This window comes from Triturus cristatus, chromosome 2_2 (assembly GCF_964204655.1).
Source record: "Triturus cristatus chromosome 2_2, aTriCri1.1, whole genome shotgun sequence".
Lineage (NCBI taxonomy): Eukaryota > Metazoa > Chordata > Amphibia > Caudata > Salamandridae > Triturus > Triturus cristatus.
Window position 1 is genome coordinate 1,245,208,549 of NC_140582.1, and position 26,775 is coordinate 1,245,235,323.

Consider the following 26,775-nt stretch of genomic DNA (forward strand, 5'->3'; position numbering starts at 1 on the left):
ATGTTTATTTGATGACATCAGCTGGGATTTTGGGTTGACCTGTATTCACAGGATAGACCCTTTCAAACAATGCAAACTCTAACCCTCAACAAAATTTAATCCATAACACGAATCCTGAGACGCCTAAATAAATAAAAGGGGTGACCCAGAGAATGATGTCACAAAGCACCTCAACACCCTATCTGACATTAGCATACAACGGGACAGTCTAGAAGGAATAGCTTCTTACCTGTAACTCCAGTTCTCTCGTACGGCAATTTACATTATAGTCATAACCACAGAACAGTCCCGCCACCCTTCCGGGGAGCATTTTTTTCACAATATAACTTTCTAAGTTTAAATGTCCACGTTTCTTCAGGAAGGCCAGCGAGCCACTTAAGAAAGACAAATATTATGCAGCCTAAAGGATTCGAGAAGAATTAAATATGTGTATAATTTCATGATGTTTTAATACAACAGCATAAATCTCTTTCACAAACCCTTTTTTGATAGAGCATAGAGATGAAGGAGAGCAGGACAGTAGAGGCATAAGCTTTCATTAGATTAGTTAAAATCAGAGGCCGCGCCTTTAAGAACCCACAGACACCCAGTATCCCATCATGCTCAGCAGGGGGCAGCTTTTCAGTTCTTTTTGAGGCGACGAGTGATGATATTTAGGTCCCATGGTTACCTCTGTCTACCCCAGCAGGGAGGAGGGAGGGTTGCTTATGGCTATTTTGGAAATTTCCCTACAAGAGAATTAGAGTTGCGGGGGTGTGCAGAAGGATATCAAGTAAAAAAAATATCGAGTAATAAATATCGTGGTTAAGAAATATCAACAGCAAGAATGTTGAGGTCAAAAATATCAACTTAAAGTAATTATTATCAATGTTAAACATATTGAAGTGTTTAATATCCTTTGAAAAAAAATTGTTGTTACAAATATAATTTTTTTAATTAATGTTATGTATTGTAGAATATATTTTATATGTATTTTAAAAAAAATATATGTGTTACATTTTTAGTAGTTAATATTTTTTTTTTTTTAATTTTGCGTTTTTAGTTCCATAGCGGGTTGTGGGTTAATAGGGGAAAAGCTGGGAAGTGATTGAATTATATTAAATTAATTTATTATTATTATTTGTTTGATTCAGAATTTATAGTTTTTAATGTATAAAGTAAGTTATCATTATTTATTTATTAATTGGTCGTTAATTAACAATACTTATTAATTGGTAATTAATTATGGTAATTGGGGAATTAATTTTAGGTGTGTGTTATGGTGTTTACAGGTGTAAAGAGTGGGAAGTAATTTATTTTTAATTGATGAATTAATATTTGGTTGTGAATTAATTTAAATAATTATTTATGGCATTTGTGTAATTAAGTTTAAGTGTGTGTTTTGGGGTTTGTATGGATAAAGGGTGTTGAGTAGTAAATTTAATTTTACTGTTCATTTGTTGTTAATTGATATTAATTACATTATTTAAAATGTTATTATGGTAATTCTGTAATTAGTTTGAGGTGTGTGTTGTGGTGTTGACTGGAGTAAAGGGTGAAAAGAAATTTGTGTTTAATTAATTAATATATAGTGGTTAATTAATGTTAATTCGTTGATATTTATTTTGGGTAATTGTTTATTTTTTTATGTGTTGGTTTATTTTTAAAGGAGTAAAAGGTGGGTATTAAATACATTGTAATTACTTTATCATTAGTTTTTAACAGTAATAGTTTTTGATTTAAAAATAAGTTTTAATTGTGTTTTATTATTTTATAGTTTAATTAAGGTGTGTGATGTGGATACTATAGTCTTAAAGTGTGTGTAGTCAATTAATGTTTATTAGTTTTTTTAATTAATAATATTTTTCAATTTATTACTAATTATGTTAATTATGGAAGTAAATTAAAATTAACATTTTAAAGTGTTTTGTTTTTGGTGTGGTGCTATAGGGTAATAAATAAAAGAAATACATTTATGTATAAATATATTTTTCAGTGTGTCAGTATTTTCTAGTTAAATTTTTTTTTTAATGTATTTGTTATTTTTTAAATAGAATATTTGTATGTTTTTGTTATATGTAATTAATATTATAATGTTTTCTTTTTATATATTTAATATATTTGATTTATCATTTTTTAAATATTGTTTATCCATTTTTCTGATTTGCAGATTTTTTTATAAATATGTATATATATATATGTATATATATATATATATATATTTTTTATAAGTGAGTGTGAATAGCAATATTTATCTCTCCGTTATCCAACACTAATCCCTAATGTTACACTGCCTGGAGTGAGAATAGTAATTTTCACCTCTCTGCTATCCAGCACTTTCCCTACTGTTGCACTCACTGGAGTGGGAATAGTTAATTTTACCCCTCCGCTATCCAACACTTTCCCTACTGTTGCACTCAGTGGAGTGGGATTAGTAATTATTACTCCTATGCTATCCAACACTTTCCCTACTGTTGCACTCACTGGAGTGGGAATAGTTAATTTTACCCCTCCGCTATCCAACACTTTCCCTACTGTTGCACTCAGTGGAGTGGGATTAGTAATTATTACTCCTATGCTATCCAACACTTTCCTTACTGTTGCACTCACTGGAGTGGGAATAGTTAATTTTACCCCTCCGCTATCCAACACTTTCCCTACTGTTGCACTCAGTGGAGTGGGATTAGTAATTGTTACCCCTACGCTATCCAACACTTTCCCTACTGTTTTACTCACTGGAGTGGGAATAGTTAATTTTACCCCTCCGCTATCCAACACTTTCCCTACCGTTGCACTCATTGGAGTGGGAATAGTAATTTTAACCCCTTTGCTATCCAACACTTTACCTACTGTTGCACACACGGGAGTGGAAATGAAAATGTTTACCCCTACGCTATCCAACACTTATTCTACTGTTGCACTCTTTGGAGAGGGAATAGTCATTTTGCCCCTCCACTATGCAAAATGTTCCCTACTGTTGCTCTCTCAGGAGTGGGAATACTACATTTTTCCCCTCCGCTACCCAACACTTTCCCCACTGTGGCATTCACTGGAGTTGGAATCGTAAATTTAATTCCTCTGCTATCCAACACTTACCCTACTGTTGCACTCACTGGAGTGGGAATAGTTATTTTTACCCCTTTGCTATCCAACACTATCCCCACTGTTGCACTGATTGTATTGTGAAATGTAGGTTCAAATATTTTTTAATAGTTTAATGTTTTCATTTATTATAGATTTCAGTTTTTTTATATTTGAAAATCTTTGACATATATATTATTTTGTTGAATATTTTAAACTTTTAACATAAATTAAAAATAATAGTTCAGTAATTGTTTTAAAGTAAATTTATATGTATAAATTATTATGTTTGTGTGTTAATTTTTTCAATACTTTTTTTGTTATATTTTATTAAAATGTATAATAAATGTATTTTATGTTGTTAAAATTATATTTAATATTTAATATATTTAATATATTATTTTATGTTATATTTTTATAAAAGTAAATATTTTATACATCTATATTTTTGACATCAATATTTTTGTACTTACCTGTTTGAGTATAGGAGTCGAGATTTTTGTTGTCTATATTTTTTACTCGATATTTTTAACATCGATATTTTTTTACATCAACGTTGTATCAGTGAACCAGTTACAGGTAAGACATTATTCCTTCTCTGGTAGGGGATTTCTTTTTATAGTCATAGGCACTAAATAGAGTAGCAAGCCCATCTCCACAGAGCACGGTGGAGAAGACAGAGTGAACTAAGGAGAGCCATTTAAGTAAAGAGATTTCTGAGACAGGCCTGTTCTACTTGAGTGTCTGCTCTAGCATTGAGTCTAGGCAGTAATGTTTGCTAAATGTATGGACAGATCTCCACGTGGCTGCTCTGCAAATATCCGGAGTAGAGATATTCCTCAATAAAGCAGCATTAGCCGCTATACCTCTAGTGGACTGTGCTTTATGTTGTCCTATGTCCAGTGCAGGCCCATCGTTGTTTTCCCTATGTTAGCATGAGCACGTCGCAGACTGTCCTCTGCTTTGCACACGCTACAGTACAAACATGTTTTGCTTTGTATCACAATGAATGGATGATAAGTCCCTGGTTGGTAATGGCGCTTTCCCTTTCCAGTATTTTAGTTGGTGCAAACTCTCTGTAGGTGCTCAAGGGAAGAGGGGTCACCCGCCCCTCCCAATTCGTAATCCCTAGGGATCACATGCAATATTGTTTCCGAACCCGAGCACACCTATCATATCACATGTTGATTATTATCATTAAACAATACGCGGCCGTATTGGGGACCGAGAGTCGGACGTATACTCACGTCGCAGCATGAAAGTGTTTCATTGAAGTTGGACATTACAGAAGTCACGATCACAACTATATTTTATGCACAGGACACGACAGGACACGATCTTTCAAGACGGACCTTTTTTATTCCCTGCCCTTGTGGCCGGGACGGAATTATAACCGGTCTCAAGGCTGAAATCATCATCTATTCATACCTATTAGCCCTGAGGAAGTTGGGGGCACTCCCGGGCGACGAAACACGTGTTGGCTGGACCAACGGAAGAAAGAGAAAAATTAAAAGTGCAACAACTATGAAATTGTCCTGTTTATATTGTTTAATGATGATACTCAGCATGTGATATGATAGGTGTGCTCGGGTTCGGAAACAATATATTGCTTCGTGCCATCCTGTACTTTCATACTGAACCTGCCATTGTTTTTGCGTTCTCTCCTTTCCTGGCATTTAGTCTGCACACCCCAGACACGGTCACACAACAACGCTCCCTGTTATTCTGTTCTGCTCTGGCCTCAGCATATAAGCAAAACACACAAATGCAGCTGTTGTTTAGGAACATGTACTTTACCATATACCTAGGTACAAAATAGGTGGCAACACAGTTGGAGAGGGATCTTTCCAGGTAAGAGATCGTGACAGCACCTGAGATGTAGAACTTTCATCCGTGCAGGCTAAGGTACGGGGTCTGCTGCCAATACCCATAGATCGTCTGATATAATCACCGTGCTTCTGTAGAAGGGGAGGGGGCCAGGCTGCCCTGTCTTGTATAATGACAGCTCCTTTTATGATTTATGGACTACTTACTATGCTGACACTGTGTTAGACATTTTCCTACTCCTTATGGCAAGTATACTGCATACTAGAGCACAATAGTTAAATTAAACATTTTAGACTTTTCTCCTGTCTCTGTCAGATCTTTCTGTAGACTAGTATGAGTGTAAGAGTGAAAGGGTGTGTCCTGCAACCGCGATATCTGAGAGGGTCAGGAGTGAGGCGTGAGCCGGGAGTTAGCAGAGTCAGTAGCAGCGTATTTTGCACATGTTTTTATCCATGTAAATTCTATCGTATTTTAACCTTTGCTGTATGAAAGCATTTTTTCTGTTCGTTTGTCACCCGCTTATCTTGTGCAGAGTGGGGAAGGGTACAGCGTTGATTGTAGGCGGCTTGTTGTGGGGGAAAGGCTGAAGTAAGCTCTGGGATTGAAGGAGCGAGTCCGCCATCTTGGGGGTAGCCTAGGTCAGTGGGATAGTTGTTTTACCCCTGACACTTTAAGTGGAGGCACAAACGCGACCGCGCCAAGCTTAGACTCCTGAGGCGTGAGCCGGGAGTTAGCAGAGTCAGTAGCAGCGTATTTTGCACATGATTTTATCAATGTAAATTCTATTGTATTTTAGCCTTTGCTGTGTGAAAGCATTTTTTCTGTTAATTTGTCTCCCGCTTACCTTGTGCAGAGCCGGGAAGGGTACAGCGTTGATTGTAGGTGGCTTGTCGTGGGGGAAAGGCTGAAGTACGCTCCGGGATTGAAGGAGCGAGTCCGCCATCTTGGGGTTAGCCTAGGTCAGTGGGATAGTTGTTTTACCCCTGACACTTTAAATGGAGGCACTGATGTGTCCGCGCAGCGGGCGCGCCACTGGCCCACCTAAGGCAAGCCCGTCTGCGCCCGTCCGTGCCTGACCGTCGCCAGATGCCAGAACCCCCATACATTTCTTGGTTGGTCCATTAAGGTATTTGCACGCCGAGCTCCTGGCAATGGAAATTAAATGCCCCTCCTCAGCCTGGGTCTCCCTGGACGGGCCCTCTCAATGTAAGTCTTGTTCGTTTCAACTTCAGTTGAAGGAGTCTGTATTACGCCCTCCTGATTACACGGATTTTAAGTTCTTAAGTCTGAACTGCCGGTCGTTAGTGAAACATCATGCCGAGGTCTATGACCTCTTAGTGGAAGAATCCCCAGATGTATTATTTTTAACATAGACATGGCTTACTCAGGAGTGGCTGGCTGGCTCTTCCACAAGGTTTTGTGATGAAGAGTGTCAATAGAGTGGGAAATAGAGTGGGCGGGATTGCAGCTATTATTAAGGACACATACTCCTGTAGTTTTACTAAAGAGAATATAGCTGACTGTGAAAGTGCCCTTTTTAAAATCATGCTGAATTATAATTTTACTGTTACCGGCGTTCTCATTTATCGCCCCCCAGGACCATCTAGTGCGTTTAGGGAAAATGTATGGAATAAAGTCACGTTATACGCAAGCAGAGCAGCGAATTTTACTATGTTAGGCGACCTTAATCCTCATCTTGAGAATAGTGGGAAAGGGGAGATCGCCAGCTTTTTGGCAGATTTAGAGGCTTATCAGCTGGATCAGTGTGTTCCCGAGTGTACTCATGCTGCTGGGCACTTACTGGACCCCATATTCTCTAACCTTACGTCGCTAAAGGTTCGGTCAGCTGTTCCACAGGCTTGGACAGATCACTTTTTGGTGTTCTTTTCATTACGGTGGCAGGGTAAGCAGGTTCTGAAACATTCTGCTCCAGTTTTAAAGCGTCCCTGGCACACGCTGGACGTCAGTCTTTTTTCGGATCTTTTGTCCAGCCATAGTCCTCAGTTGCCACCGGGTATGGAGGCTGCAAATATGCGCTTCCATGACTGGCTGATGCTAGGCTTGGATAGCTGCATTCCGGCTAAACTGGGTGATAACGATCGAGGGAAGTCTAATCCCTGGTACAATGATTCGTTGACCAAAGCCAAAAAATGTTGCAAACAGCTTGAGCGTGGGTGGAGACGCTCATATGATCCGTGAGCTAAAAGCAAATATCAAGCATCAATCAAGCACTATCATAAATTAATCCGGAGAGCACGGACGGAGTTTATTGCCGAAAACATTTCGGTAAGCACCAACCCCTCTAAGACAATATTCTCCTTGCTCAAGGGTATGAAGAGGTATGAAGGGCCTGAAACTGAACTCGGACAAGACGGAGATCCTCATCCTGGGCTCCTCACCCTCCGCCTGGGACGACTCCTGGTGGCCTCCCGCCCTGGGCACCGCACCCAAACCGACAGACCACGCACGCAACCTGGGCTTCGTCCTGGACTCCTCCCTCTCCATGACCAGGCAAGTTAACAAAGTCTCCTCGACGTGCTTCAACATCCTACGCATGCTACGGAAGATCTTCTGGTGGATCCCCACCGAGACCAGGAAGACCGTCACCCAGGCCCTCGTCACCAGCCGTCTGGACTACGGCAACGCCCTCTACGCCGGTACCACCGCCAAGCTCCAGAAGAGACTCCAGCGGATCCAGAACGCCTCAGCCAGACTCATCCTCGACATCCCACGAACCAGCCACATCTCCGGACCTCTGAGAGACCTTCACTGGCTCCCCGTCAACAAAAGAATCACCTTCCGCCTCCTCACCCACGCACACAAAGCTCTACACGACCGAGGCCCGAGTTACCTCAACAGCCGAGTCAACTTCTACGCCCCCAAACGCCACCTCCGCTCAGCCAACCACGCCCTCGCCGCCGTTCCCCGCATCCGAAGAGCTACTACAGGAGGAAGGTCCTTCTCCTACCTGGCCGCCAAGACCTGGAACTCCCTCCCCCCCGACCTGCGCCTGACCCAAGACCACCTCTCCTTCAGGAAGAAGCTGAAGACCTGGCTGTTCGAGCAGTAGCGGCACCCCCCCCCCCCCCCCCCCCAGCGCCTTGAGACCCTACGGGTATGTAGCGCGCTCTACAAGTGTCATTGATTGATTGATTGATTGAAGAGCTCGGGTGTTGCAGGGGACTCACTGATTTCTTCGAATCGTCAGTGTAATGATCTGGCCAGTTATTTTTTTAACAAAGTGGAGGTCATTTATAAAAGTCTTCCTCTGACCACAGTCTTTTCTGATCCTGTGGATGGGGATATTAGACCCTTGGTGGGTAATGATTTGTCATCTTCTCCTTTATTGTCCTCCACTGTTTTTGAGTCCCTCTGTTTGAAAATAAAATCGGGCTCGCCAGCCGACCCACTGACACCTGCTCACTTCCGTCAGTTTCATGCCTTGATTTCTCCGGTGAGCAAAGCCTTGGTCAATCTCTCCATGACTACAGCATCGGTTCCGATTGGTGTGGAAGCACGCTAAAGTGATTCCCCTTCTAAAGAAACCGTCCTTGGATCCTTCTGTGCCGGGCAGTTATCGGCCTATATCCCAGCTGCCTTTTTTGGCTAAGCTGGTTGAATCTCATGTGAATACAATTCTCACGGAGTTTATTGAGCTTAATGCCATCTTGGATCCTTCGCAGAACGGTTTCCATGCTCTCCATAGTACGGAATCAGCTCTGTTGGCAGTGACGGAAGAAATCCGTGGTAGTCTTGATGTTGGTGATTCCGCGGCCTTCGTTCTTCTGGACCTAAGTGCCGCTTTCGACACTGTCTCCCACGTGATACTCTTAAAACGCTTACAGGAAATAGGAATTGGGGGTGCAGCCCTGGCCTGGTTTAGTTCTTTTTTAGAGGGGCGATCTTTCCAGGTCTTGGTCCCACCTTTCTATTCGCGAGAGTGTGCCCTGCAACAGGGGGTGCCGCAGTGCTCAATATTGAGCCCCTTACTTTTTAACATTTATGTTCGACCCCTTGCGTTGGTGGCTAAAAGAGGAGGGCTGTCACTGGTGTCGTATGCTGACGACACCCAATTGGTGATTGCCTTCTCGAAGAAATGTGGTCTCAACCTTGAAAAATTTAAGGAGGACGTGCTAGAGGTTGCGGATTGGATGGCTTCAAACTGCTTGCAGTTGAATGCCGGCAAGTCAGAGGTTTTGCTGTTCGGGAAGGATCGGGACATGTGGTCCGAGCAGTGTTGGCCGGATCGTCTCAAACCGGCTCCTGCACCTAAAGAGGCAGTAAAGAACCTTGGAGTGTGGATTGACAATGGTCTTACCTTTGACACTCAATCAAAACCGGTGGCAGCGATCTGTTTTGGGCTCCTGCCAGGTTTAAAACCTTTACTGGGTTTTTCTTCTCCTAAACCATTGTCCAGGCGACGATTTTATCTAGACTGGACTATGGTAATTCTCTCTATCTTGGTGCTAATAAGTCCAGTATTAGGCGCCTGCAGAGAATACAGAATGCAGCGGCACGCATTCTTGTGGCACTCCCGAAATCTTACTCTGTATCTCATGTTTTGCCTAAATTACATTGACTACCTGTTGAGAAACGAATTCAGTTTAAAACACTCTGTGTGTCTCACAGGATTCTGACGCAACAAGCTCCTTTGGGGCTGGCTAACTTGCTAGCGTTCTATGTGCCACGGCGCACCTTAAGGTCTGCTGACCAAGCTTTGGTCTGTATTCCTCGAGGTTTAAGAGCTAGAGCCGGAGGTCGCTCTTTTCGCAGTCTTGCGGCGAAACTATGGAATTCGCTCCCAGTCTCTATCAGAGAGATTCAGAATCATTTTGCTTTTCGTAAAGCCATAAAGACCTGGCTCTATCCGGCGTAACCTTCCTTTTTTTCCCTCCATGCTCACTCTCAAGGTCTTTGGTGGAGCTGGGATGCCCCGTCGCTGGGGCAGCCATGCGCATTACAAATCTGACTATAAATAAATAAATAAATGATGGGGTGTCTAATCACTTGTTCCCTTGTGAACGAGTAGGAGGACAAGTTAGACACTATAGCTAGTCGCTACCGGGCGTCATGGGTTCTCAGGTGGTAGGATGACTCTGTTCCTGCCTACTAAGGTTCTATGATCCCAAGCATAGTTCTTTGACTCTGCAGAATCCCTCTAACAAGGTGCAGCCAAGGTTTGGTCTAGTACTTATTCACGGGACCACTGAGAAGCGCTTGACCACAATACCCTCACACTGTTTCTTGAAGATGTCCGTAGTGGGAGGGCTTTGCTACCTCAGTTTGTAGGCATCACTTATTACAGTAGGTTTTTCACGAATGAATTTCAAAAGGTTTTAACCAATTTTAGTGCTATCGTTTGGATCCTTTTCTTTTGGTTAATGGCCCAACCGATTGCGATTACGGCTCATTGCCATGCGGTGGTTACTCAACATTTGTTGCAACATGGAGTTCCCAATGTGGGGTCTCCGGTTGTTTTTGTAGTCTAGGTGGATCATGCATACAGTTTCAAAGTGTTTTGCTCCTAGGTTACATTTTCCGCTGTGGATGCAAATGATAAATCTTTCCATGCTTATACTCCTGCCGTTGTTTCAGCAGCTTATCGCCTTTATGCGGTTGTTCAAGTTCCCTTCGGCCTCGGAGCACCAGATTTGGTTTAACGGTGCCCTACTCCATCCAATTACTACTGTTTGAATGGGCCCCATAAGTATTGACGGGGCCACTTGGCCTGTGTTGGCTGGTTTTACTCCTTACCTTAATCATATTAATGCCAATTTGGCGACCGTCAAATATGACTGTCAGGTTTTGCCAGTCGCAAATTGCAATTTTATCGACTCACATTTTGTGAGTCGCAAAACCTGATGTACAACAGTGTATCAGACACCGTTTGTGATTCCCAAATCGGTTGCCAGGGACCTGTCTCATTAATATTCATAAGGTAGGTCGTAATTTGTGACCCATTGGGAATATCAGGCTCTCACAGGGACGGTGGCCTGCTGGGGTCAGCAAACCACCATGTCTGTGACTACTTTTTATATAAAGTCGTTTTTTTTTTTTTAATGCAACCGGTTTTCCTTGCAGGAAAGCCAAATGCATTTCAAAAATAAAAATGAAAAGTTTTCTTTTCATTTTTTTACAGTGCTCTGAAAAATTATTGGTGCCTCCATTCACAAAGGGGAAGGGGTTGCTTGGGGACCACTTGTCGTTTGCTAATGTAATAACACTAATTTGAAATCGGTGTTAATCTGCAAAGGGTTTGTTACCACATTCTCGGTTGCAAAACATTCATACATACCAGTGCGACTCACTTTCAGGAAGGGATACCCTATATACCCCCTTCCTAATAGAGAATCTCAAACCCTATTTTGCGAGTGGGTAATTGGATACCGACTCACAAAATAAGGTTGGTACATAGGAAAATGCGTTGTACATCTGGCCCCAGCAGTGTTTGCGGAGGACAAAGGGGGGCCCAATTTATTGGACGTGATTAAGCTGAGCAGCTGCTCGGCAGAGAGTGGGGAGAAAGACGCTATCGGGTCTAGCTGAGAGGGTGACTTGCTGCGCTGCGCTGCGTGATTATTTGCTAAATATGCCCCTCAGTGTGTTGCTGACTGCAGCATTGTTTCTGGAGAGCACTTTCCCTGGATATTTTAACATACAGGTTAGATGGTTCCACTCAAGACAAAGAGCTTTATTTGCAGTGGGGTGGTAACGGAACGCCCCACTCACCTTGAAGGTTGCTCAGTTCCCGGCAGCGCAGCCTTAGCTGGCTCCGTTGTTTTAAATCATGTCCTAGTTTTCTAGCTCCTAGAAGACAGGCTCCTCCAAACTTAGGGAGGTGCTTCCACCCATGATTGTTCCTTATGGGTCAATCATGCAAGGCTTAGTGGTTGCAAACAGGGCCCCTGCAGGATAGCCCAAACAGATGCAGGGCACTATTGTCCAGTGTTTCAAAAGTAAACCCGCTTTGGTGTTTTATTTCTGAAAATCAAAAAATAAAGACTGTGGTATTTTGAAAACTCCCTGTAGGAAAGTTGACTTCAAAACTCAAAGGCAAAGTTGAACTAAGAGCTTTTGTGGAATGTGTGTTAGAGATGGGCGAGGATATGACATCATACTTACATAGACAAGGGTGTTGGGCTCTTCGTCTCGGCTCTAAGTTGCAGTGCCACAGACCTTGACCTGCTGCACCTCCCTTGTGAAGGCCATGAATTTAAAGAAGTAACTGTGACCCAGATTTTGGGCTCTTCCAATCCAGTTGTCGTCCACCCTGGTTGGTGGAGGGGCCGTGTAGATCTTCCCGTCTGACTTGGAGACACACCAAAGGTTGCCGTCAGGAGTAAAAGACATAAAGTGGGTTAAACCGCTCCATCCGCTTCCTCTACCAATGGCCTGGCTTTCTCCAATCCAGTTGACAGCTGCACTCGCTGGAGGGCTTCTCCTGTAGAAGGTATCTGCAGTCACAGCATGCAGTATCCCCTGGGGGTCGAAGAAGAGGACGTAAAACCAATCCCATCCGTTATTACCAACTTTGGTAGCTTGTGTAGACAACCAATTCTGATCTTCGTTGGCTGGCGGGGGGCCTGTGTAGAGCTCACCCTCATGAGTGGTGGCATAAAGAGCTCCATTGGGGTGGAAGAAAAGGCGCTTGAATCTTCCCCAGTCTGTTTTCCCTACGCGCTTTGCAGTTTCTTGGAGCCAGTTCTTGGATGGGTCTGAAGGCATGGGACCCCTATATATCTCAGAACCTTTCACGACATACAGGAGACCCTCTGGGCTGAAGAGCACATGGCTTACATCGCACAGCTTTCCCAGAACACGAGCTCTGGACGTGAAATCGTCGCCGTAAGCAGCTGGGGGCCGGCCCGCCCTGATGACGCCCTGATTGTCCACAGTGAACAAGATCACACCTGAAAAGCAACAGAGAGAGAGTTATTTGCACCTGATATTTGTTCTCAGAAGGATAACAAGTCGGCACAGTATACTCTGGACAGTATTGCGTCATAGATGGCAAATGCACGTCACCCGGGGTGGCAGATTAAACCCATGCCTTACCCCTTGGTTCTCCTGACTTACCAGAGAAAATATAATGTTGGAAAAGGCATGTTTTTCTTTCTCAACAGAAAACAAAAAAGTCAAGAGGATGCACAGAGATGCGTTATACAGTGTAGAGCAGGACTACATTCTCTTGTTTAAACACAGCAACTCTCACACATCTTTCAGGTGTTGCTTTTGTGACAGTGCACAGCTGCGGTAGATCAAATGCTGGAAACATGGGGAAATATTTATAGAAGAGATGTGACACAACTCCTAAGTTTGATTTAACAAGTCACACAAGGCCCCCTTGCATGGCTCTGCATGGCATGATAAATCTAGAGTGCGCATATCGCTGCGTTGCGTTACTCTGCCCCAGGGAGGTGTTCCATGGGTAGAGCGTGGCTGTTCACACGCACCTACCCATGGATTTTGTCATATTCCAAAATTTACTATTACTGGTAGACCTGTGAATGCGCCGAAAAGCTCCACATCTCCATGCAAGGTGTAACGTGAACTATCTTACTGCAGCGCACATAGAATGAGGAAAATGCCTCTCAGGGCTGTTTTTGATCCAGAAGGTGTCCCGTACTATGCAGGCTGTCTCGCACCATGGTACAAGGGACCCTGCGTTGGTGCTGTGCAGCACATTGTGCTCCAGCGCTGGGAAAAGACAGGAATGCGCTCTATTATGTTAAATATGTTGCATTCCTACCTTTTCCCTATCAAGCAGCGCAGCAAGGAGACTGCACTGCAGGATTATGTCATAAATATGCCCCATGAGCCCAAATACATATGCAGGATATAGTTAGGATCTGGAGCAGAAAATTGTAATGAGGTTAGAAATCGTCATTCCCCCAAGTAGTCCTGTATGTATGTATGTATGCATGTATGTATATGATACAGAACTATCATTCAGCAGTGAAAGTGTGATGGTGGGTAATGAGTGTATGTGGTTTTATCCGTAATGAGGAGAAACACAAAAATCTACAGAACTTCACGTGTGCACCAGCTTCGGAGCAGCATCTTAAGAAGGCCTGTTTCCCTATGTATGTATGTATGTATGTATGTATGTATGTATGACTATGAATGCATATATGTATGCATGTGCATTTGCTTGATTGTATGTATATATGCAAGTATGTATGTGTGCATGTATGTATGCATTTATGTATGTGTGCATGTTGGTGTGCATGCATGTATATATGCATGTATGTATGTATGTATATCGTGCCAGGACACTCTCTGGAGTAGCTGAGCGCGCCACAAATGCATATAACAATAACAATAAGAATGCGGTACATAATGGCCTTTCAGCTGTGGACTTGCGATGGTAATGAGTGGATCTGGTGTTATCTGTACTGTTGAGAAATACAAAGAGCTGTCCAGCCTCAGGTGTGGACCAGCTTCGTAGAAGCATCTTATGAATTCCTTTTTATCTATGTGGGTATGTATGTACGCAGGTATGAATGCGGTACAGAATGACCATTCAGCTGTGAATCTGTGATGGTAGCTGGTGTATGTTGTTGTTTTTACCTGTACTGATGAGACATACAAAGAGCTGTCCACCCTCAGGTGTGGACCAGCTTTGTAGTTGTGTCTTAGGAAGGTCTCTTAACCTATGGTGGGCATGTATGTATGAAGGTGGGCATGTATTAATGTATGTATGTGTGCAAGTATCAAAGTAAAAACGCATGTGTGCATGTATTTATGTATGTATGCAATATGTTTATTATGCATGTATGTATACTAGCATGCCTGTGCGTAAATAAATATGAATGTCCATATGCAAGTATACATGTCTGTATGTATGTATGTATGCGTTCAATGACCATTCAGCTGTGAAAATGTGATGGTGACGAGTGTATATGGCTTCATCTGTAGTGATGAGAAACACAATGATCTGCCCAACTTCACGTGTGCACCAGCTTCGGAGGAGAGTCTGAAGAAAGCCTGTTTACCTATGTATGTATGCTGGTATGTATGCATATATGTATGCATGTTCGTATGCTTGATTGTATGTATGTATGCTAGTATGTATGTATGTATGCATGTATGGATGCATATATGTATGCGGGTATGCTTGATTGTATGTATTATGCTAGCATGCATGTATGTATGCACGTAGATAAGTATTTATGTAAATATGAATTTATGCATTTAAATATGTGTGCATGTTGGTATGCATGCATGCATGTATATATGCAAGTATGTATCTGTGTAAGCATCTATGTATGTAAGTATGCATGTATGTATGCAGGTATGTATGTATCCATATATGTATGCATGCATTTAATTATGTATCAATGTAAATATGCATGTGCCCATGTATATATGTATATTATGCATGCATGTATACTAACATGCATGTATGTATATAAATATGCATGCATGTATTCATATATGTATGTTCTTTTGCATATACGCATGTCTGTCTGTATGTCTGTCTGTAAGTATGTATGTATGTATGTACATGGTGTATAATGGCCATTCAGCTGTGAACCTGTGATGGTAACAAGTCCATGTGGTTTTATTTGTACTGATGATAAATACGAAGAGCTGTCCAACCTCACACGTGTGCCAGTTTTGGAGGAGCATCTTCGGAAGACCTGTTCACTTATGTAGGTGTGTACTTATTCATCTCTGTGCGCATGTATGTATGTGTGCACGTAGGTATGTATGTATGCATGCATGCATGTATGTATGCATATATGTAGGTATGTATGTATGCATGCTTATATGTATGAATGAATTTATGTGTATGGGGGCATATTTACAAGCCCTGTTTTCACTCTTACACAGGGCAACATGGTGCAAGAGTGATTCAACTTAGAAATTAGATTTATAGATTTATGAGTCACGCAAGACCAACTTGCGTGGCCCTGAGTGGCTTCATAAGTCTTGGAGCATATATATGGCATTGTTGTGCAGCGCAGCAAATCACCTTGCTCTGCTGCGCTGTGTGACAGAGAAAGGGCAGAAATGCACAGTTTCTAAAGAATGTGGAGCATTCCTGCCTTTTTTCCTGTGCTGCCGCCATTTTGGCTGACTAGCACCAACACAGGCACACTTGCACCATGGTGCACAAGTGCCTGTGTTGCATGCAGGATTTTTTTGTGCAGGAATGGGCACCTGTCTGCACAAAAACAATCCTGAGAGACATATTCCTGTATCTATGTGTGTTGCAAAATACAGCGCACTTTGAAAGAGGAAGTAACTAGGAGAAATACAGATCTTTCTCCTTCTTAAGCCTGTTCTGAGAAGGCGTATCTTTTTGCTGCATTCCCAGATTTAGCACAGCATATCTTCCCCGGTGGAACGCCTGCAAACAGAGCAGCCCAGGTGGACACTGCTCTTGTCGAATGAGCTTTAGCTCTACTTGTTAAGAGTTTGCCCGCCTTGAAACGGCAAAACTGAATTGTCACCGAAATCCACCTTGCAATGATAGGTTTTGTCACTGTGGTGCCTGGACAACCTTGGTCAAAAGCTACAAGTAGCTGGTCAGTCTTGCGAATGTGCTTAGTTCTGTGAAGGTAAAATTTGAGACACCACTTGATGTCTTGGCGCCTTCACACGGCTGCACCAAATAGCATGAAGAGCCTGCTCAGCCGGTGAGGCTGGGTTAGGAAAAAAGTTCATAGGATGACAGGTTCATTGAGGTGGAATTGAGATGACACCTTTGGGGTGAACTTCAGGTTTGTTCTGAGAAGTATATACTCATCTGCGAAACAAAGAAAAGGTTCTTGAGTGGTAAAGGCCTGTATCTCACTAACCTTTCTGGTAGAAGTGAGGAACTTTAAGTCAGCCTTATCAATGGGTTCAAAAGACTACTTCATCAGTTTTGAGAGGACCACACTGAGATGTCATTCTAGGGAGAAACTCATACTGGTGGAAAAAACACTAAAGCCTCCTTTCATGAATTGTTTTATAAGCCTTGTAGACAAGAGAGATAAAGCCTGTGTCGAGCGTCTGGACCTTGAAATTGCAGCAAAGGGGATATTGACTGATGAATGAACCTAGCCTGGCTTAGCCAGAGAAAGCAGATAAGGTAAGATTTGTTCCGGAAAAGCGTGGAACGGGTATAAGTTGTTTTGTTGACACAACTGAATCCTTTCCACTTTAACTTGTAAATTTTGGTCCTGCCTTCCACTCTGAAAGTAGAAAGAATATCTCTGCATTCTTAAGTGATATTTAAGTTCCTAACCTCATAGAATTCATGAGCCATGCATGCAAGTGGAGAGAGGCTAGCTCTGAGTGGCATATCTGACTTTGGTTCAATCTTAGAAGAAATGGCGCCGGTGGAAGGCGAATGGACTTGGTCTCCGAGAGGAGGAGGAGCTTTGAAAACCAGTGCTTTCTGGGCCACTTGGGAGCGATGAATAAGAGACGGCAGCGTTCCGTCTTCATCTTGGTGAGGACATTGGGAATCATTGGGAAGGGGGGGAAAGTGTATGCATTGATAACGGACCAGCGCAACGAAAGGGCATTTCCCACTTCCCTGGGAGGGGAGAGAGTGTCGACTGGCGTAGACTTGGCATTAGGCATTGCTGTCCGTTGCGAAGAGGTCCAGCGCGGGTTTCCCCTCAATGAGAATATTTCATTCGACTGCTGTTGGTCCAGGTCCCACTCATGGAAACTGTCCTCAGTCCTGCTGAGGGCATTTACTAGCGTGTTGTGGACTCCAGACACATGCTCAGCCTTTAAGGAAATTCCGTGGGCTGTGAGCCAACTCCACAACTCTTGGCCTTCTTGAGATAGTGTTAGAGATCGAGTTCCTCTCTGTTTGTTGATATAATGCACGCTGGTCGGATTGTCGATATGGACCAGCATTGAGGAGTTTGCGATCCTTAGGAGGAAAGCCTGCAAGGTGAGAAAAATGGCCTTTAGCTCCAAGCTTTTGAAGTGGAGAGACCTTTGACTCATCAGCCACCTTCCTTTGATCTAAAAAACTTGTTAATGGCCTCCACAGCCCTCGATGGAAGCATCCGTGGTGATGATGAAATCCGGTACTAGTGGTAGGAACATGAGGCCTTGCTAGAGGTGCCGTTTGTGAGAATACCATGCCAGCGTGGGTACCATTTGTGGAGTAATGGATATCAAGTCTTCGAAGGACCTTTCCCACTATATCCTTTGGAGCTGCAGTTCCTCTTGTAATGGCTTCATCTTGACATGCCCCAATGGGACCAAGTTTATTACGGAAGAGATCATGCCTAAGAACATCTTGAACTGTCTCACAGAAACATACTGCTTTCCTCCAATTTTTTGAGCCAAGTGCACTAGTCTCCCTTGTCTGTCCTATGAGAGGAAGGCCTTGTTCTGTATCATGTCTAGATCAGCTCAGAGAAATTTCATAGTATGACTTGGATTGGTGGAGGACTTTTGCTAATTTACAGTGAGGCCCAGTTTGAGAAAAAGCGAGAGACAGGCTTCTTCGCACCTTGTGCCCTGGGGCTGAAGCTTTTATCCGCCAGTTGTCTAGGTAGGGCAATACCTGAAGACCTTGTTTCCTGAGTGCTGCTAAGGTACCTTGTTTCCTGAGTGCTGCTAAGGTACCTTGTTCCCTGAGTGCTGCTAATGTAAGGGAATACCTTATGACCTTGTTTCCTGAGTGCTGTTAAGGTAAGGGAACACCTGATTACCTTGTTTCCCGAATGCTGCTAAGGTACCTTGTTTCCTGAGTGCTGTTAAGGTAAGGGAATACCTGATGAACTTGTTTCCTGACTGCTGCTAAGGTGCCATGTTTTCTGAGTGCTGCTAAGGTACCTTGTTTCTTGAGTACTGTTAAGGTAAGGGAACACCTGATGACCTTGTTTCCTGAGTGCTGCTAAGGTAAGGGAACACCTGATGACCTTGTTTTCTGAGTGCTGCTAAGGTAAGGGAACACCTGATGACCTTGTTTCCTGAGTGCTGCTAAGGTAAGGGAACACCTGTTGACCTTGTTTCCTGAATGCTGCTAAGGTAAGGGAATACCTGATGACCTTGTTTCTTGAGTGCTGCTAAGGTAAGGGAACACCTGATGACCTTGTTTCCTGAGTGATGTTAAGGTACCTTGCTTCCTGAGTGCTGCTAAGGTAAGGGAACACCTCATGACCTTGTTTCCTGAGTGCTGCTAAGGTAAGAGAATACCTGATGACCTTGTTTCCTAAGTGCTTTTAATGTACCTTTCTTCCTGAGTGCTGCTAAGGTAAGGGAACACCTGATGACCTTGTTTCCTGAGTGCTGCTAAGGTAAGAGAATACCTGATGACCTTGTTTCCTGAGTGCTGTTAATGTACCTTGCTTCCTGAATGCTGCTAAGGTAAGGGAACACCTGATGACCTTGTTTCCTGAGTGCTGCTAAGGTAAGAGAACACCTGATGACCTTATTTCCCGAATGCTGCTAAGGTACCTTGTTTCCTGAGTGCTGCTAAGGTAAGGGAATACATGAAGACCTTGTTTCCTGAATGCTGCTAAGGTACCTTGCTTCCTGAGTGCTGTTAAGGTAAGGGAATACGTGAAGACCTTGTTTCCTGAGTGCTGTTAATGTACCTTGCTTCCAGAGTGCTGCTAAGGTAAGGGAACACCCGATGACCTTGTTTCCTGAGTGCTGTTAATGTACCTTGCTTCCTGAGTGCTGCTAAGGTAAGGGAACACCTGATGACCTTGTTTCCTGAGTGCTGCTAAGGTAAGAGAATACCTGATGACCTTGTTTCCTGAGTGCTGTTAATGTACCTTGTTTCCTGAGTGCTGCTAAGGTAAGAGAACACCTGATGACCTTATTTCCCGAATGCTGCTAAGGTACCTTGTTTCCTGAGTGCTGCTAAGGTACCTTGTGTCCTGAGTGCTGTTAAGGTACCTTGTTTCTTGAGTACTGTTAAGGTAAGGGAACACCTGATGACCTTATTTCCTGAATGCTGCTAAGGTACCTTGTGCCCTGAGTGCTGTTAAGGTACCTTGTTTCCTGAATGCTGCTAAGGTACCTTGTTTCTTGAATGCTTCTAAGGTACCTTGTGTCCTGAGTGCTGTTAAGGTACCTTGTTTCCTGAATGCTGCTAAGGTACCTTGTTTTCTGAATGCTGCTAAGGTAAGGGAATACATGAAGACCTTGTTTCCTGAGTGCAGCTGCTACCGGGGCCATGCACTTGGTCAATATATGAGGGGCGGAGTTGAGGCCGAAGGGAAGGACCTTGAATTGGTAATGGGTATCAGCTTCTGTGAATGGAAGATATTTGCTGTGTTTGGGATGGATGGGGATATGGAAGTAAGCGTCTTTTGGGTCTAGAGATGTCATGAAATCTCTGCTGTTGAGACAATAAAGAATGTTGGAAAGAGTTATCATCCGGAAGGATTGCTTGTGGAGCATTTGCGGAGCTTCCTGATATCCAGGATAGATCTACACTCTCCTGTTTCACGCCCATAAGTTAAAAACAGGAGTTTAATCCTTTCCCTTTTGGAGAAACTAGGAATTTCTCTATTGCTCCCTCGGTATAGATTAAGGCAGCTTCTTTCCGTAGTAAGTGAAGACAAGGAGGGGTGCGCTCCCCTTGGTGGAGTCTTTGGTGTTTTTTTCGTAAACTGCAGGGTACGGCCATAGGTGGCCATGTCCAATACCCATCTGTCTGAGGTAATGCTTTGCCAAAGATGGTGGTAAATGGATATCTTCACACCTACAAGATGTGCAGGTGGCAAAGCTTGTACAAGAACAAGGTCCCTGTTTTCAGTTTGTGTTGCGGCTCTGAAGTAATGGTCTTCTGCGAGGCCATTGCTGAGAGAAACCCGCCGTGGAGGATTGATGGTATGACTGGGACTGATACCCCTGCCTATATTGGGACTGGAAGGAAGGATATTGCTGGGAGCACTGGCATCCATCCCTTAAGAAGAGAAGCCACGGCCACATGCTCTTCGAAAGGGCACATTGCGATGCTGCAGGGTGCTGAGGGATTTGGCTGTATCAGTGTCAGTTTTAAAGCCAAGATGAGCATCGTCAGTATGCTTGCCAAATAGCGTGTCTCGACCACATGTGACCATAGTGTGTCTCCGCCATATGCTGTGTTCAATATTTTAGATTGGACCTCAGGTCTAAAAGAGGTTGCTTTGAGCCATCCTTGGCGCCTTAACACGGCTGCTCCGACTAGTTGACGGAAGCCTGTAGAGGTGATGCCTATTGTGAAATCCATGATTCCTGATGAAGTGCTCTTGCCCTCCAGGATGATCTTCTTGGCTTCGTACCATCCATCCTCCAGGATGAAGTCGATGATGGAGCCGACATCAGACTGCATTTGTTGGTCATAACTGCCCACATCAACTAGGGTGAAAACCTTTTGCCGATATTGTCTGAACGGCGTTCCTCCTTGTCAGGTGGCGCCGAAATAGGAGTAGATTGGTTCTTAGACCTATGTTGTGTACCTGATACATTACTAGGTCAGGCTTGGGGTGTCCTGTCAAACATGAAGCGGAATCCTCTGGGCCCTATATTTTTTAGCAGTGTGAGGGAGGACAGCCACTACTGTGGGAAGGTTCTTCATCAACTTGACTCCTTCTTCCCAGATGTAAACAACGATCAGTGTAGAGTGTACCGATTTTCTTGCCCACTCTTTAAAATTATAGAGTTAACAGTCAGACTGTTTCACCAACATGGGTAGATTAAATCTGGTAGACGCTGTAGGAGGCTGGCTCAGTATATAGTGTCCACCTAGGGTGAGCCACTATGCACTGAGTCTACGCAACCCTTAGTGACAGTGTTTATACTCACCTGGTGTGGTTCTTTCTTGTGTGAAAAGCTTACTGAGTGACTTCAGTGGTAAATGCACTTGCTTTTCACAGTCCTGAAGAAGCCTTAGATGCTCTCCACAGCCACCCCTTCAACAGGAGCCCAGGTGCATAGGGAGCCTCGTAACCTCTGGAGACACCAATGGAGGTTCGTGGCAGATCAGGAGCTATAGAGTCTCATGGACCAGGCCTGTGGTACCAGGGTGTGGAATCCAGATGAGAAGAACCTGAAAGCAGGGGGGGCAGAGTCTAAACCACCCAGAGATGACCAGGAGGCACTGGAGTACAATAATAGTCCTAGTCCTTGCTGTAGCATGGTGAGATTGAACTAGCAGTTGTGGAGACCAGGCGATGATGCAGGAGCACAGGAGCCTTCCACAAGCTGTCCCGAGCCAGTCGATGAGTGCAGGAAGATTAGTGTCCGGCAGGACCACCAACATGTCTTGGCAAGCGTAAACACCGGTTCGCCGAAGAAGATGCGGTGTTGCAGACCAGCAAGGTCTGTGAAACTAACCCAGTAAGGGTAAGTAAGGGCCGGCCCTCAGCAAGCAGGAGAGCCAGCAAGAATCGATGGAGCACCCTCAAGGACCCTCTGGGAGCAGACACAGGGAGTCTCAGGGTGACCTCAGCAGAACTCAGTAGATTAAGGCCCACGATGCAGAGGATGCAGGCAGGACGTCGTTCTTGGAGCTATGCAATCCTGGAGGCTGATGCTTCTTCAAACTTGCAGATCTTTTTTTTTTTTTTGTTTTCCAAAACCTTTATTATTCCATCGAAGAGTACACTGCTATTCAGCCAACAACCCGGAGGCAGGCAGCTAGTTTGCGAGGAGGTACTCCGCCCAAGCATTTGAGGTCGTACATTTGAACAGCAATACAATATTTTGCAATAAACCACACAAAACAAATCTAACAGAGAGCCAGAGTCAAAAGGAAGCAAACAATGAATAGTCGAAATGTCATAATCGCCTCCACGCTGCGCCCACAGCACACCCAGACAACGCAAACGGCTGACAACCCCCCACAGAAAGCGAGCCCCAAACCCCAGATCACTTATGACAGGCGGTTCACCACGTACAGCGCACCACAGTCAAACTCCAACCTCGCCACGTCACCAAAGTCACAATCAGACCCCCTAGTCATCTTCCAACGCTGTCGTCCTAGCCAACCATTCCACCAGTGGCTGCCATATATCTACAGGCCTCGAGCGCTGTGGCAGCTGGTCCCAGTATGAAGTCAGCTGCTCCCTACAGTACACCGCCGCTCTTATCCAGGCCGCCACTTTCGGCGGCATCGTCTTCTTCCAGTGTAGCGCTACTTGACGCTTAGCAAGTAATAGCAAAAGGGCCACAAGCCTACGCGAGGCCTTAGGCACATTTCTAACGAATCCCAAGAGGGCCACAAATGGGTCCGGCTCCAGTTCCACCCCCACAATCTGCCTTACGGTATTGAAGACTGCAATCCAGAAGTCGCGTATGGGACCACACACCCATACGAGGTGATAGAACGTGGCCTCCTTCTCACCGCATCTCCAACAGTTCGCATCAGACCGTAGTCCCATCCTACACAGTTGTATGGGCGTACGGTAAGTCCGATGCAGATAGTTGAAGTGCACCAACCGCAGCCTATAATTAGGGGATAGGATTTCAAGTTGGGAGCAACAGTACTCCCACTGTTTCTCGGTAATAGATATACCCGCTTCATATTCCCACGAGGATCTGGAGTCAGTGTGCACAACCGGAGCTGTGTTTTGAGTAGTTCTATAGATACGTGTGATCAGTTTGCGTGCGGAGGAGTTCGAGAGTACGTCCTCCAAGGCCGCAAGCGTCGGCGGAGCATCCGGAAACATAGGGTACCTGCCCTTGCAGGCAGACCGCAGTTGATAGTAGAGAAGAAGCTCCGAGGCCATCGGTTCCGGCGCTGCCGCCATATCCCGCACTGTAAGGAAGGTATCGTCCGGGTACAGGTCCCCCGCCACCTTCAGGCCGCAGGCCTGCGCCCGCCGCACCACCGCCGCGTCCGTCAATGGCCCCAATAGTGGATTATCCGCAAGGGGCATACTCGGCGCATATAAATCATCAACGCCCGCACGTTTGGCAATGCTTGACCAGGCCCAGCGTACCATTTCAACAGTATCAATGTCATCCCGGGAGCGTCTGTACCTCTGATACACCGCTGCACAAAGGGGGCAGGGGGCCGCAACGTCCATCTCGATAGCCACGTGCGGCTGGTAAGGGATCGGGTGCTGCCAGTAGTGCAGGTATTGGGCCTGAGCACTGTACGCATATATCTCCATGTCCGGGGCCGCGAGTCCTCCCTGACGGAAGGGGAGTGTGAGGAGGTTCCAGGCCACTCTGGGCTGCTTACCCGCCCAGACCAGTTCAATCAAGGCGGAGCGGAGCCGGCGGAAGAACGACTTAGTGAGTGGCACGGGGATGTTTACGAATAAGTAAAGAAACTTAGGAACGACCACCATTTTAGCAATTGCTATGCGGCCCACAGAGATAGCGGCAGCGCCTTCCAGCGCCTCACCTTACACTCCAGCCATTCTACGGCCACCCCAAAATTGGCCAGCCATATGTCCTGCACCGATCGGCTAAACCGTATGCCCAGGTATTTAATCTCATCAGTGACCCAGTCAATCGGGAATTCCGTATGGCATTGACTCGTACCGTCTGTCAGCGGGAACATCGCCGACTTCGACCAGTTGATATCGATACCTGTGAGGCCACTGTATCTTGTCACCTCACGCATCAGTGGGTCAAAGTTTTCCGATGGATTCAACATATATATGGTTATGTCGTCGGCGTACATAGACACCAGTAGGCCACGCGACGTGAAGCCGATACTGCGATGAGTGTGATGTTGGCGCAAACGGGCCGCTAGCGGCTCCGTCGCAATTGCGAACAGCAATGGCGACAAGGGGCAGCCCTGCCGAGTCCCTCTGGTTATGGGGATCGGGGCAGACGTCTGACCATTAACCCGCACCCTAGCCGTCGGGTCATTATAGAGTATTCCAATACGCCTGGCAAAGGAGGGGCTGAAACCCATGCGAGTGAATAACGCCCGTAGGAATTTCCACTCTAATGAGTCGAACGCCTTAGTGGCGTCAAGCAATGCGGCCGCGGCCTGCACCTTGGGATCCAAATAATGTAGGAGCCCAAACAGTACTCTCAGATTGTGGGAAGTGGACCTCCCCATTACAAATCTCGACTGATCGGACAACGCTATCTGTGGCAGCATAAATTTCAGCCGGTCAGCGAGTAATTTCGCGTAAATTTTGGCGTCAAGATTAATTAGCGAGAGTGGCCGATATGAGTCCGGGTTTACAGGATTTTTGCCAGGTTTAAGCAGCGTAATGATAAGGGCCTCTCGCATCGAGGTAGGGAGGATGCCCAGCTCCATCGCTTCCTCAAAAACTCTGTGCAATCGCGGGACAAGTAGGTCTGCATATTCCTTGTAGAAGGCCGCCGTCAGCCCGTCGGGCCTGGTGCCTTGCTGAGTGGCATAGCGGCTATCACCGCTCGAATGTCCTCCTGCGTGAAGGGTAGGTCCATATATTGTCGGGCATTATTACTGAACCACGCTAGTGCTATGGTGTCCAGGTAGTCACTAATAATAGTGTCGTCAGGAGTCACCTTAGAGGTATACAAGACCTTATAGTAATCTGTCATCACTGTCAGTATAGCCGGAGGGTCTCGAATCACTTCGCCCCCTGACCCATGTAGCTCCAGAATATGCTCCGACCCACGTGGCGGGCGCAGCATGTTGGCTAGTGTTCGTCCAGCTCGATCACCCTCTCCATAACGTCTGGCCTGAGAATCTTTGGACAAGAACGCGACCTCCCTTTCCGCCTCCTCTTGATACATGGTCAGTTTCGTCCTGAAGGCTGCACTCGCCCCACCAGAAGGGGCCGCCATCATCGCAGCTTCAAGCTGGGCAAGTTCAGATTCCAACTTGCTCAGGGTATCTGTTATGGAGCGCAGAACCCCAGTTTTTAGCGCCATGCAATGACCCCTGGTTACTGCCCTACAGGCCTCCCAGAGCACGCCAGGTGAATCTATTGAGCCCTCGTTAAGTGCGAAGTATTCCTCCAGTCTTTCCCGCAAAGAATGCTGGAAGACCTGGTCGCGCAGCGCACGGGAGGGGAACCTCCAACTAAACGTCTGAATGTACTGCGGCGGCGTGGATAGCGTCAAGCACACCGGGGCATGATCAGAAAGAGACCGCGGCATGTGGGTCACCTCTAACACCGAGGAGTGCAAATCTCTGGACAGCAGCCAGAAGTCCAATCTGGACCAGGCCGCACGATGAGCTGTAATACACGTACCGGCGCGGGCCTCAGGGTGCAGTGTCCTCCAGGAGTCCACCAGCCCTGCCTCCTGCATAATATAGCCAAGCGCCTCCGACGCCCTGGGGTGATGTTCCCGAGTTGTGCCCTGCCTATCTTTAGTATCTGACAGTACCACATTATAGTCACCTCCCCACAATATCGCTGCCGGTCCACAGGTCCGCACCCTATGCCACAATTCCTCGTAGAACTCTGGATTATCGTCATTCGGGCCATATACATTCACCAGAATCACTCTCGCGCCGCACAGCGAACCAACCAACAGAACATACCTGCCCCCTGTGTCCCTGATTTCCTCATGCGTCCTCCAGTGAAGCCCCTTTCTGATGAGTATCGCCACCCCTCTGGAGTAGTTAGAATAATGAGCGTGGACTACCTCACCCCATCGATTGTGCCTGAGCAGCTGCGCAGCGTTGGCCATCAGGTGCGTCTCTTGCAGAAGGCAAATGTCCGCACCTTTTCTAATTAGGAAGGCCTGTATCAGTCTCACTTTGCGTCTATCATTCATACCCCGTACATTCCAGGTAATACACTTTATGCTATTCACAGCACCAGGCGTGTTAACAAAGTTCGGGCAAGCAGCAGACATATACCAACCCCCCGGTCACCCGGCCACTTCATGCCGAAACGCAAAGCAAGCATTACCAGCCCAGCGGGTCTCAACATATGGGGGCGGCCATGCCTCAGCAATCTGTAAGCCCGCCGACAAGGTAGGGAACCTCCGCACGGCAATAAGCATTGAAATAACACTCGATCA

General features: G+C 45.5%; 1 protein-coding gene across 3 annotated transcripts in view; it reads right to left on the reverse strand.

Annotated features, from left to right (window-relative positions):
- Positions 1-26,775, reverse strand: part of LOC146863505 (uncharacterized) — a 533,358-nt gene that overhangs the window by 471,283 nt on the left and 35,300 nt on the right. For all 3 annotated transcript variants that reach the window (XM_085642937.1, XM_085642934.1, XM_085642936.1), the window contains exon 3: positions 12,010-12,797. In XM_085642937.1, coding sequence (XP_085499063.1) covers positions 12,043-12,797 — 755 coding nt within the window. In that variant the 3' untranslated portion in view covers positions 12,010-12,042. The remainder of the gene's footprint in view (positions 1-12,009; positions 12,798-26,775) is intronic.